Source organism: Bison bison, unplaced genomic scaffold (genome assembly GCF_000754665.1).
Source record: "Bison bison bison isolate TAMUID 2011002044 unplaced genomic scaffold, Bison_UMD1.0 scf7180017864484, whole genome shotgun sequence".
Lineage (NCBI taxonomy): Eukaryota > Metazoa > Chordata > Mammalia > Artiodactyla > Bovidae > Bison > Bison bison.
Window position 1 is genome coordinate 4,107,480 of NW_011495044.1, and position 13,530 is coordinate 4,121,009.

General features: G+C 40.8%; 1 protein-coding gene across 11 annotated transcripts in view; it reads right to left on the reverse strand.

Annotated features, from left to right (window-relative positions):
• NFYC (nuclear transcription factor Y, gamma) overlaps nucleotides 1–13,530 on the reverse strand; it is a 64,937-nt gene that overhangs the window by 39,084 nt on the left and 12,323 nt on the right. Inside the window, exons 2-3 of one of the 11 annotated variants that reach the window (XM_010862697.1) lie at nucleotides 9,988–10,151; nucleotides 6,622–6,682 (exon numbers count right to left, since the gene is read on the reverse strand). The exons of 2 other annotated variants lie outside the window; for them this stretch is intronic. Coding sequence is in view for 2 of the 9 variants with exons in the window: in XM_010862693.1 (XP_010860995.1) it covers nucleotides 6,882–6,948 (67 nt within the window). In the remaining 7 variants the exon portion in view is untranslated. Of the gene's footprint in view, nucleotides 1–6,621; nucleotides 6,683–6,881; nucleotides 8,213–8,639; nucleotides 8,925–8,954; nucleotides 9,536–9,987; nucleotides 10,152–13,530 lie in introns of those variants that run through there. 8 more of the 11 variants (XM_010862701.1, XM_010862702.1, XM_010862696.1 and 5 more) reach the window with 8 other exon arrangements.

Consider the following 13,530-nt stretch of genomic DNA (forward strand, 5'->3'; position numbering starts at 1 on the left):
AGCCAGAACCACGACCCATATGCCCTTATTCTCAGTTCTGTGCTCTTTCACAGCATGCTCTCCTCCCGCTTTAGCACTGGTAACTCAGCAAAGGACCGAACACTTGAGAACCTAGGGATCTTCTCAGCCTGGAACATAAATCCATCAAGCCCTTTATCTTTGTTTTCCTGATCATCCTCCTGGAGAACATACCCCCAAAAGCTAAAATGTCACATTCTTATATATTTCAGAGTAGAAAGTTTAAGGTTTTCAAGCTTGTTAAAGCTGCAGTTGCCCATAAGGACGAGGACTTGGGACTATCTGGTCACCAACCAAGAGTAGACATAAAAAGGTCCAGTAGATCAAGTTCACTCTCTGGGGGCCTGATGATGAGAAGTCACTACCTTTTCACTGTGGTTGAGAGGGACAGCCTTAGCCTAGCCCCCACTTACTGAAGCCACTTCCACTGCTGCACATTCTGAGGAGGAATCACCTGCCACAGCCACACTGTGAACACAGTGGCAATGTTATTTTAATTATGTGGCCTTTCCGCTTAGAACCAAAATCCCTGTTCTAACTACCTTAACAGGGATACTAGTATGCTACCTATTTGCACTACGTTTCATTCTGAAAAGAAAGAGTTGTGTTCATCTATCTTGTTTGACAAAAACTTTAAAAATCACTCCATTAACTGTAAAGGACTATGTTTCATGCAAACATATTACGTTACTTAACTACCTTCAAGGGTAGCGTTATGAACATCTTGCCTGTTAATTACCAGAAGAGAAATAATCATGGAGTTCAGGATATAAACAACGAAGATGGCTGGAAACTTATCACTATTCCTCTAATGAAAAAGTTCTTATTGCCTCTGTTAGACTGAGGATAGTTACAACCTACCTAGCCTAGAAATCTGCTTAATCCTACAGATGAGGCTATCCTATTCCTGGTAATTTATTATGTGTGCTGCTCTTCAGTGTTATCATGACCATGTGGATATTAATTACTTGCTAAGTAAATGTTGCCAAATTCCTACTTGTGTATTTATGGTTGGCTTCATGCAGAACGCTGCCATTGGAGGCTTTACAAAGCTAACAGTGATAAGATTAGGTGGACGCAACTTAGGGAAAAGTCTTTGCACTGGATGGAGATGTGTGTGTATATTTAAGAGCTTAAACAAGAAAGCCTGAGGTTATGCATCCACACACATATACATAAACATATACATAACTAATTTCAAAGAGCTACTGCATAACTTTTCAAGGAAACACTTGTACTTTTTCAGAAAAAGTGAAGGCCACATCATAGGGCAGTATTTCTAATCTTCATATCAAGGCACACACTGAAAATGTTAGTATTACCTTTCTTAATATTTAACCTATGTGAAGAGCTGACTCATTGGGAAAGACCCTGATGCTGGGAGGGACTGGGGGCAGGAGGAGAAGGGGACGAGAGAGGATGAGATGGCTGGATGGCATCACCTACTCGATGGACATGAGTTTGAGTGAACTCTGGGAGTTGGTGATGGACAGGGAGGCCTGGAGTGCTGTGACTCATGGGGTCGCAAAGAGTCGGACACGACTGAGCGACTGAACTGAACTGATGGGATAATACTGATGCCCTTGCTCACTTTAACCTGTGACAAGATCGTGTATCATGCATGGCACTCCACCATGCTCATTTCTAGATGTCTCAACTTCAGGGTCCAGCCTTTTCTGTGTTTCCGTCATGGACACGAAGCTTTATTCTTCTGGTCCTCTGTCCATCTTCTCCCTTGATTTCCCATCCATTCCCCAGGTTCAGTTATGATCTTGATGAGCTTAAATTCCAAACATATTTTACCAATTCTGGTATTTCTCCAAAGCTCCAGTCCTGCTTGCTAAACATCTCCAACTGGAAAGCCACCCAGAACTCTAACTCCTTTTGTCTAAAGTTACATCTATCTTCTTCTTTCCCCAAACCTGCTCCTTCTAACTTTTCTATTTCCATCCTCCAGTCTCCCAGGCTTGAAATCTGAGTCATCCTAGATTCTGTTCAATTCTAATCAACTGGTAAACTCTGTAATAACAGTGTCCATCTCCTGACCTTTCTTCATATTGCCACTATGTCTGCTCAGGTTCTCATCTCTTTCATGTAATAACAAAAATGATGGATAACAGCTAATGCTACTCATGTAGGACTGTGTGCCAAGTATGCTTCTAAGTCTTTTACACTGCTCTTTTACCCTCACAATAATCCTATGGGTTGTGAACCTAGTATGTGAAGTCACTGCATAATGTTTACTATTTCTAGGATCCTCTGATCATTTCTACAGTTATATTCAATGAATATTATAAAAGCACAGCTCTGATAATGTTATATGAACCTATCACCCAACATTTCCAATGGTTTACCATTATTAAGGAGAGACAGTTCAAATTTCTTAGCTTGGCAGTCAAGGCCCTCCAATATCTGACCCCAACTCACTTCTGAGATTTCTTTCTTTTGCTACTCCCTCAGGACCTCCCAGGTGGCGTGAGTGGTAAAAAATTTGCCTGCCAATGGAGGAGACATAAGAGACATGAGTTCAAGCCCTGGGTCGGGAAGATCCCCTGGAGTAGGGCACAGCAACCCACTCCAGGAGCTTGGCAGGCTACAGTCCATAGGGTCGCAAAGAGTCGGACACGACGGAAGCGACTTGGGACGGACGGACCTATCCCTGACTCACATCCTTAGGCACTATGCAGACTAGACCATTCACTGCTCTCAGCCCACACTACACCTTTTGAATCATGATGCTGCTCCTCCTGTTCCCCATGCCTGAAGTGCTCATGCCCCTACCTCCAAGTCCAACACCCAGTTAAAATGCCTTCCCTCATTCCTAAGCCAGAGGGTCTCCCCTTCTCTGAATTCTGTGCCTTTTGCTTATACTTTCCATATCAGTTTAATACATTTGATATACATCATCTGTCTCCCCTCCCAGACTGTTAGATCCTGTAGCATTACAACAATTACAGTATACACCAATTTTATCTATATACAGTTTTTTGAAATCTCCACATAAATGAGACATGCATGCAGGTGAATTAGTGAAAGAAGTATAAAACATTCAATTTTAGTATTTTCTCACAGGGGCTTCCCCAGTGGCTCAAGTGGTAAAGAATCCGCCTGCAGTGTGGGAGACACAGGAGATGCAGGTTCGATCCCTGGATCGGGAAGATCCCCTGGGGAAGGGAATGGCAACCCACATCAGTATCCTTGCCTGACGAATTCCCTGGACAGAGGGGCCTGGTGGGCTATGGTCTGTAGGGTCACAAAAAGCCGGACATGACTGAACTACTAACACAAATACACACAAGAACTATATAGCGTAGGTAGATAAAGGAAAAACTAATTGTGTCTGGATATTTCCAGTTAAGCAGGTCTTCTCTTTAGTTTTCTGTATAACTGAAACTATGGAGACTGACCAAAATGACAGAACTTCCAAGAAAAAAGGACAACCAAGCGAATCAGCACTGCTGTTTGCTGTGGTTATTTTTATACATCCTTTCTTCCTCTGAACTAAGGAACACAAGGTCACAAGCTATGTTATGCCACTTTAAAGTTAAACATTTACAAGATTTTTTTTCCCTTTAGTCCCTGCTTTTACACTAGAATTTATCTTCATTTCTTATCCTTCAGTTGCACCTTTTCACTGCAGGATAGAGTTGTAACTTAGTTTATAGTAAATACTCTTACAGAAAAACTTTGGCCAACTACTGAACAGTGGAGTCTGGCTTTTCGATGCCAAGGAGAGAGACAGGAAGATACGGGTGATAACGCAAATAGAATCTAAGTTCTAAAGAGCCAAGCCCAACAGAGGTAGCAGAAAGAGCCAATTACAAAGAAAACTAAGCAGACGTGAAGTAGATATCATCCAGCTGTGTCTACTGTAATTTTCAGTCACAGTATACCTCAAGACTTAAATAGAACGAGTTACATTATTCAAGCTCTTCTTCTTTCAATAAACTATATCTTTTGTTCAAATATATGAAGGTAGTTAAAAGAAATGCAGCCACAAAAGGGAAAAATTAAAAATTTTCAAGTACATTATGGTCTACCAGAGAATATGCAAAATAAAATAAAAACAAAAATCAAACCTACAACTACCCAAACACACATATCAGATATACAATACTAATTTCGCTGGCAGTAATGATTAAAGTTGGCATAGTTAAAATGTTCCTTTGAAAGTATATACACAATGATTTCTATTCAGTCTTGGTAAATGCTTAAAAAGATCCTGGGATCTTTGTTTATTACCTACTGGTTGGCTTTAAGGAACCACTTGAAGAACCAGGCCCAAACTTGTTTGGGAATTAGCATGTTCCTGAGCTGTGTTAACAGCAACAACAGAACTGGCTGCGTGCAGGCATTGTTCGTGTGCCGTTACTCCTTGCAGTGAAAGGGATGCATCAAAGAGACCCTGCTCTCCGGGACAGTTCAACCAGGTGGGCACCATTAGCTTCCTAGCTGATTCTCAGCTTTCTGAATAAGCAACTAACTGAGGCCAGAGATCTTCAGATCCCAAAAACGACAGTAAGTCTGCTGCCACAGCAGACTTTCTTAACCGACAGACTCCACATGAAGACTTCTGAACGTCTTCCATGGCCCACTTGCTCTCTGTCCCTTCTGTATTCATATAGCAAACCTGTACAGATGTACCAAAAAGGAAGACAAATAGGAAACACAGTAAGCAAAAACAACCTAGAGGAATAAAAGAAACATTGAACGAACTGAGCTGGAGTTCAATCTCTGACCACTTACGAAAAGGCTGGAAGACCAAGACAACTAACCTCTCTGGGCCTCAACTTCCCCACTTCACAAGAAGGGAATCAGGCTAGATCCCTAAATAATTTTCACTGGGCTAACTTAACAGTATACACACTCTGTATGCATACTTCATTGGGATTAGGGACAGGCAAAAATAACGTCTTTCATGAAGAAGACCATGTACAAACGATTAGCTTTAAAAGTGCCTTTTGGGTTACTGGAGCCTCCACAAAAGTAAACTGCTTCTTTAAAAGGAGATCCCTGTCTTCTTTTAGAAACAAAATGTTCCCAGTGACCATGACTGCTGTCTTCAAACATACACATCCCTGAAACTAGAATTTTATTTGTAGAGGCCAATGCCAATTTTGCCACACCTTATTTCATAAAAATGACTCTTTCAGCGCACAGAAAGGAGGTAGACATCAATGCTGACTGACCATGCCTGAGAGGAAATGACTTAATAGGACCGGAAATCAAATAGATTATAAAATATCCACTACCACCACCACCCGGGCCGGGGGGGGACCCTAAAAATAGATGACACCAGGCATGTAAAATGGGTAAGAAAGAAAACCCCATGAGTTCCCACAATTTACCTTGGGAATATATCTTACAATAGGTATTAACTGTGAGAAATTTATTCCCGCATTTATATTTTGATAAGACCAAGTATTTTTTAAGTCTTCATCCGAACATTCACTAGCTTACAAGTTTGAAAACTGACATAAAAGAGATCATATGACCACTAAGCAAATGAAAAGTGGCTCCCGTTTACTTTATAAATATTTGGTGCACAAACTAAAAATGTAACCCCTTCCTGTTAAACATCTGCAACTATTACAACTTACCTGCATTATACTGCAAATCTTAGTATACAATCAGAACAGGTTCCCGGTGTTTATTCTGAGAGGTCCCTAAATCTAACAAGGGTTTTTAAAAAATCAGTGTTCTCATTTCACCTTGCTCTAAGAGATCCTTGATTTTTGACTAAAGGGTTAAGATTCTTCCATAGGAATCTTGGTAAAGGAATGTTTGATGGTCTCAAAGTCTGCATCACATGGGGTTCTATAAGCATAAACAGGAATATGCAGGTGAAGGCATGTGAAGCCAGTTTAAAAAGAGATGTGTCAGGTTTAAACAAACTCTTTTTAAACATATTAAAATAACAGCATTTTCTTTGATGCCACATCTAGCTCCATAAGCATTTAACCCATAATTTGGATTAGTAACAACCAACGTTTACACAGCACTTCACAGTTTACAAAGCACTCTGACATACATGATCTTATTTGAGACTCACCACTAAATAGGAAGGCGCTATTTTTAGGTTCCATTTTTACATGTGAGGAAGCTGACACTAAATGGCTGACTTGCCCAAGCTCACAAAGCTGGTGATAGCAGAACACACCATCTCCTGCTGGGCTACTGCGCCATGCAGCCTCAGATACCATCATCAGAGCTAATAAATATCCAAACCTCAGAGCCCATGTAAGCCTCTCCTCCACACATGCACCCACCCACCAGCCTAAGTTATAGTTAGCTCTGGGTCTCTGCGTCTTATGGAAGTAGAGTTTTCTTCATTTCTCTGGGAAACATTTATCTGGCTCAAGTGTTAAATGAGATCATATTAACACCATTCAATATATACCGGAAAATATCTGAGTCACCAGGGGCTCTGCACAGGCATGTCTATGTGCGCCTTCTCAGGCAGTAGGTCAGATTCTCAGGGACCGTGACCCTAAAAAGGTTAAGGACCCAGGCTAGAGGTAGCAGCTTTCCAAGAAGCTAAATCCACAAAGTTCTTAAGTTAAAAAAGAGTTTTACCTAGGCCTCATACTGTGAGCCACTTACCTTCTGCCTCCCCAGCTCCGGGCCTTCTCCCAGGACCAGCAGGGTCATTCAGTATCTACAACTGTTTTTTAAATCCCGTATTAAAAAACGGAGTAACTGGTAACATATAAATCAATAACTTGTAAAAAAAACAAATTTAAACTACAATAATAATCTATTAAAAAGTAATCTTTAACATGTACTCCTTTCTCTTAGGACTTAACTTCTCAGAATGACCATTTGCCTTTTTTTTTTTCCGTAAAGAAGGACTGTTTTCTTACCATAAGCATTCCAATTTCCCAAAAGAAGTTTCACAAACATAACTACTTTGAACTCCTGAAATACCATTCTTCACTAAGAATCCTCTAGATTACATAGAAGACAAGGTAGCATGCAAGGAATTCTGAATGTTAGGCAGTTCACTCAACCATCATACCAGAAGGATTTAAAATTTTTTTGCTGGGGGGAGGGAATGAAGAAGAGCGCGAGAGAAAAATGAACGCAGCCTCACTGCTGTATTGCTTGGAAACTCCTAATCTGAATCTATAACATAACCCTACTAACCACTGGACTTGAACATCAGAAGTACAGCTTCTTTTCATCTTTAATAGAAGCTTTTCAGTCCAAAATCTGCATAAACAAACTTTGTCCTTCAATCTTTCAACTCCTCGGCAGTTTTTCAAGGTCACTTTTCCGAGCAACGACAGAGGCCTGTATTTAGCAACTTTGACTGCTATATCACTCCAGTTCCAAGAACCCAAAATCTAAACCCCCATCGATTCTCTCAGGTAAATCCTTTACTCAAGAGGAAGGCAAACTAACAGCCTCCAAACTTCTCGGACAGGGCCTGCTCCTTTTCCCTCCCCAGAGGCTGAGCGCTGCCGGTCCACTGCTCCATGCTAAGTCTGCTGCAGAAATGTTCCAATGACCTTCATTCCATGTTTGCAAACAGAAAGAAAACAAAGAATTGCTTTTTGGAATCAAGTGTCTTATGGATCTTAGTACATGAGATGGAAGATTTCACTAGTCACAAGAACAGGCTGGTTACCGATTAGCCAGCAACCTACATTAGTTTCATATCCCTAAAGGGGGGGTGGGGGGGAACCAAGGGCAAAAGACAGGGTGCCTATACACTTTACTTTCCTATTCACAAACTGTAGGTAAAATTAGGATTTTAAAGACTTCATATAGAAAATGTAAAGCATTTTGCTCACATCATTTTAAGGAACCAAATCAACACCTAACAAAATGTGTGAAACTGGTAGAAAAAGATTTGTTCTTGTCACTGCCAATATAGTGGAGATGTTTCTAACTGGCATTCTAAGCTAAAATGTGCATTTTAAAACAAAGGCTGTTCATTAACTGGTACTTACTAGAATGCAGAAGCAGACAGGTAAATCAAGAAAGTTATGGGAGAATTTCACATTGGCATGTGGGCCTTTACCATTAGAACCTGCATCCCAGTGCAAATCATATTTTCACACAAATTTAGAACAGCAATGGTGCTACTTCCACCTCTGAAAACACAAATGTCAGCAAAGTGCATGGAAACAGAAAAAGTCTCACAACAACTCAGCTCATTCTATAGGAAAGGTTCAGTGCACTTGAACAAAGGAAAATTATTTGGAAAACAGTTAAGTTTACCGAAAGCAAAGAGAAAGTGCTTTGCTTCTGTGTGCCCCGGAAAAATGATTAGCCTTCCTTCAAGTACCTGCTCTAGTCAATACTCAACTAGGAAAAGAAATCCTAGCTGAAGGGCATGCAAAATCTAAACAGAGCAAGGTATTCTAGGTGCACCAAAAGGTATGCATGGAATGTAAAGTGGCCATTTTCTGAAACAGTGCAACTTGTCTACACTCTCTGAAGCTTAACAGTTTCTACCATTTTAACACAAAACAAAGAATTAAACTTACCGGGAACTGCATTAATTTTACATGTAGTTATTTATATCTCCTCGGACAGGGAGAATTTAAGTCACTCCTATCCCTCCCCCCCACAAAAGGATGGAAGAAACAAAAGGCAGCAGGAGATGCAGAAACCTGAGTCTGGAATGTCCACTCCAGTGAAAGCCCGAACAGCTGTCCCCCCACCCCCCAGCAAACTATTCGCCATTTTTCTTTGTCTTTCAGCTGACCCCTGCCTCAGTGAAAAACTCCGAGGCTCCAATGAAGCCCTGCAGCCTCCTTCCACTTTAACAGTCAAAGGCATTCAATCTAGCATGCTATTTGACACCAAACCTTGCCTCCAGAGTAGTCCCATTGGTTGAGCTGCTTTATCAGCTAAGAACACAAAGCCATGATTGGCTGCTCACGTCATCAGTTACCTCCTTTGCACACTTCCTGTTTTAAAGTTACCTTGAGAAGCAGAACAGGGGTCAGATCCAGACTTCAAACTACAAGGAACTTAAGGCTTCAAAATGCCTGGCAAATGCACACAGCAGATGCACTAGGGCCACATGTGCTTCCAAAACAGAAGATTCTGAAATTTTAGAAGTGTTCTTAAAATCACCCGAAAGGGCTGTTACAGTTCCCACCCAAAGGATTTCTTATTGGCTGTCAGAGTTCCATTTTAAAAAAATTTAAGGTAATTTAACTGCTTCTGATTGGCCATCAAAGATGTCTGTAAGATACTGCTACAGGATCCTATGGCAGTAAACCAGAAAAGCAATGTGCACAAGGTTGGAAAGTTGTGGCTTAACTATCTTCAGCTTTCTGTTGAGCATTAACAGAAGAAGAAAAAAAAAACTGGGTGGGCTAAATCCAATGGCTCCAAAGAAAATACAGCTTCTTTAAAGTAACAAAGAGTGATGATACCAATGGTCATACAACAGTCTGCAAGATTTCCAAAAAGGCATCTGTCATTATGTCCCTGGTAATTTCAAAAACACACATTTCATTATTTTGAAATATAAACGAATCTAAGTAGAAAAATTCTGTGATAGTGTATGAAGTTAGTGACAGGTACAGTGGTATTTTCAGAAAGTCCACCAGGAACCCAAGAGGAAAATATAATGATAAAGGGGGGGAAAACTGGCAAAGAGTGAACATTAGTGAATATACTATTTAAAACAATATAGTTTGATGGGTTAACTAATTTATTTAGGGTGGTTACAAAATATTGCTGATTAGCTTTCAATATAACAGAATTTTAATATCAAGAGGATTAACTTTTCTACCACATTTTTAAGAATAAGCAGCAGGGCTGATGAATTTTAAGTATCGTGGTTACTGAAGACATTTAGGGTACTAAAGTTTACCAGTGGTGGTCAAAGACTTGTTATGGATTACGTGCCCAACTGTTTATGTTTTAAGAGAAGCCTCCTAATACAGTGAAAATCAGTTAAAAAAATTTTTAAAAAGTATTCAAATAGAAACATCTCATTATTACCTGAGGCCTTTAATGATCTCCTTAGATCTGCTTCCTCTCATCAAAACAAAATATCCCAGGACTAAACAACACAACTGTTTTGCAGACAAATGAGATCCTTTCTAGAAATTCCTCAATTTTACATAAGAGGTCATCATAGACATATGCAGAGATCCAGCAGTTTCCTGAAAAAGAAGCAAGGTGGACTGTCCAATGACTGCCATACTAACTTCTCTTAGAGAAAGACTGAGGTGCAGAGATGTTAAGCAACTGGCCCCTAGCCATTCATCTAGGATTTAAACTCAGGTCCCACCCAGGGTGGTAATCTTGCCATGGCACTACAATGCTTACCAAGACATAGAGCACCCCAGGCCCAAGTCCAAGGAAATTCTCAGGTGTCACATTTACAGTCCTTCATTGGTATCCATGGGAGACTGGTTCCAGGATCCCCCACATTTACTAAAATCCGAGGATGATCAAGCCCCTTATATTAGGTGGTGCAATACTGTTGACCCTCTGTATTTGTGAGTTCAGTATACACAGACAGAGGCTGACTGTATGCATAGATAGCATTAGTCATCACACCCAACTTCATTAAAAAATTATGATGTTTAATTTCATCTGTTGGTTAGAGATCCAGTTGAGTATCTGACAAACAGCACTCCATAATATGATACAAAATTTATTGCTAAACTACTAGAAACATTTAACCAGTAGCAAATCACATGTATAATTTATAAGGACTAGAAACAACTATATCATTAAAAAGATTATACATTAAAATATTAAAGGACTGCATGGCAATTTCACTACAGCATCTAAATAAGAGCTCAGATACGCTAACAGAGTGCATTGTGGGACGATTCCTGAAGCTACATAGAGTTACAGATATTGCAGTTATTTTCTGAAAGGTTTAGATCCTGAATAGCTACCAACTTTGGAAGGGAAGGCAGAAGGCCAATAGGCCAGTTGTGTGCCTTATTCACGCTAGAGCCTTGCCTAACCTCGTAAGACTGGGGGTCAGGTCAGCTGCAAGGAAGCAAAAAAGCTGCTTTGAGGGGTGGGAAGCAGAGGAATATGCTTATTCACATCAAAACAACTAAACACTGGGAATCAGAAGGAGCTAATTCCAAATTGAGATTCCTCTACTTATTAACTGTATGACACGAGGCTAACCCTGAGCCTCAGTCTCCTTATCAGTGATACATGGATATCACCATCTGTATCAGAGTCACTCTAAGAATTAAATGAGCTAGCATACGTAAAGTATACCGTACTGTGTCTGAAAAAGCATTAAAAAAGGGGGGGGGGGAATACTAAAGGTCACCCAATTCAAATTCCTTGTTTTACATAGGGGTTAAAGTTCAGAAAGGCCTTAAGGCCCCAAAGCTACTATGAAGTAATGTCTCTTTTTTTTATCTCCAGCATACTCTGCAACCCTGCAGAAAGCAACTCCTGAGCCTTAAAGAGCACTGTAGGAGGACTACCAGCTGCTACTAAAAATCTTCCCTAGCTTTATGCTGGAAATTCGTGCCTTTCACCAACAATCCCAGCTGAGGTCTAGTTATTGTTCCAAAAGTCTACCTCTGACTCCACTTTTGATGCACCAGATTAAACCAAACATGCCCCTTGATACTTTGTGATGGTCTTTGGCATAGTTTTTATTAGTTCTTGGCAGTTTGCAAGAAAAACACTTCAATCCCTGTTTCTCATCAACAGTCACCTTAGTAGAATTCAAGCCACCAGTGGGGGTTTACCAGGTGGCTCAGTGGTAAAGAATCCACTTGGCAATGCAGGAGACATGGGTTCCATCCTTGGGTCGGGAAGATCCCCTGGAGAAGGAAATGGCAACACACTCCAGTATTCTTGCCTGGGAAATCCCATGGACACAGGAGCTTGGCAGGCTACAGTCCATAGGGTCGCAAAAGAGTCAGAAACTACTTAACAACAACAAGTGGGAAGAGAAATTACCCTAGAATTTCCATCTGGAAGTCCCACTCAGGTTAGCTTTCTCTAGCTTAACATTGCTGTGGACCAAGAGCCTCTGCGATTCTAACTCATATTCTTCCCCAGTCCTGGTCTCAGGAGCCTCTCACCAGACAATTGTATCATCTTGCCCTAAAAAACACCCTAAGATAAGAACCAGTGCATTGGTTACATTGGTCAAGCTCTAATGATTCCAAAGAAGGGAGAGTGGGAATTGATGCTCATAGTCAGAAAACTGATTTTAAATCACAATTACCTACTTACTAGCTTTATAACCTTGACCAAGTTACTTAACCATCTCGGAGCTCACTTCCTCATGTATAAAATGGAAATAAAAAAAGTAACACCAACTCACAGAAATGCTTGCTTAAATGAGATAAGTTACAGCACTCAACATTAATACCTGGCATGTGGTAGGTGCTTAGTTAACATTTAAATATACACTTGACTATAGAACCTATCACATACTGAATTACTTTTTAACACGTCTCTATTACCAGACAAGGACTTCTTGAAGAAAGCAACTGTGTCTCATTTATATCTACATATATCCTCAGTGCTCAGAACAGAGATATAAATCAAACCCTAACCTGGCCTAAGACTGGTTCCAAATAGGAAAAGGAGTACGTCAAGGCTGTATATTGTCACCCTGCTTATTTAACTTATATGCAGAGTACATTATGAAAAATGCTGGGCTAGAGGAAGCACAAGCTGTAATCAAGGCTGCCGGGAGAAATATCAATAACCTCAGATATACAGATGACACCACCCTTATGACAGAAAGTGAAGAAGAACTTAAGTGCCTCTTGATGAAAGTGAAAGAGAAGAGGGAAAAAGTTGGCTTAAAGCTCAACATTTAGAAAACGAAGATCATGGCATCCGGTCCCATCACTTCATGGCAATTAGATGGGAAAACAACAGAAACAGTGGCTGACTTTATTTGGGGGGGCTCCAAAATCACTGCAGATGGTGATTACAGCCATGAAATTAAAAGACGCTTACTCCTTGGAAGGAAAGCTATGACCAACCTAGACAGCACATTAAAAAGCAGAGACATTACTTTGTCCACAAAGCTCAGCCTAGTCAAGGCTATGGTTTTTCCAATAGTCATGTATGGATGTGAGAGTTGGACTATAAAGCAAGCTGAGTGCTGAAGAAGTGATGCTTTTGAACTGTGGTGCTGGAGAAGACTCTTGAGAGTTCCTTGGGCTGCAAGGAGATCCAACCAGTCCATCCTAAAGGAAATTAGTCCTGGGTGTTCACTGAAGAAGGAAATGGCAAACCACTCCAGTGTTCTTGCCTTGAGGATCCCAGGGACAGGGGAGCCTGGTGGGCTGCCGTCTATGGGGTCGCACAGAGTTGGACACGACTGAAGCGACTTAGCAGTAGCAGCAGTAGCAGTTCACTGGAAAGACTGATGTTGAAGCTGAAAGTCCAAAATTTTGGCCACCTGATGCAAAGAGCTGACTCATTTGAAAAGACCATGATGTTGGGAAAGATTGAAGGCAGGAGGAGAAGGGGACGACTGAGGATGAGATGGTTGGATGGCATCACTGACTCAATGGACATGAGTTTGGG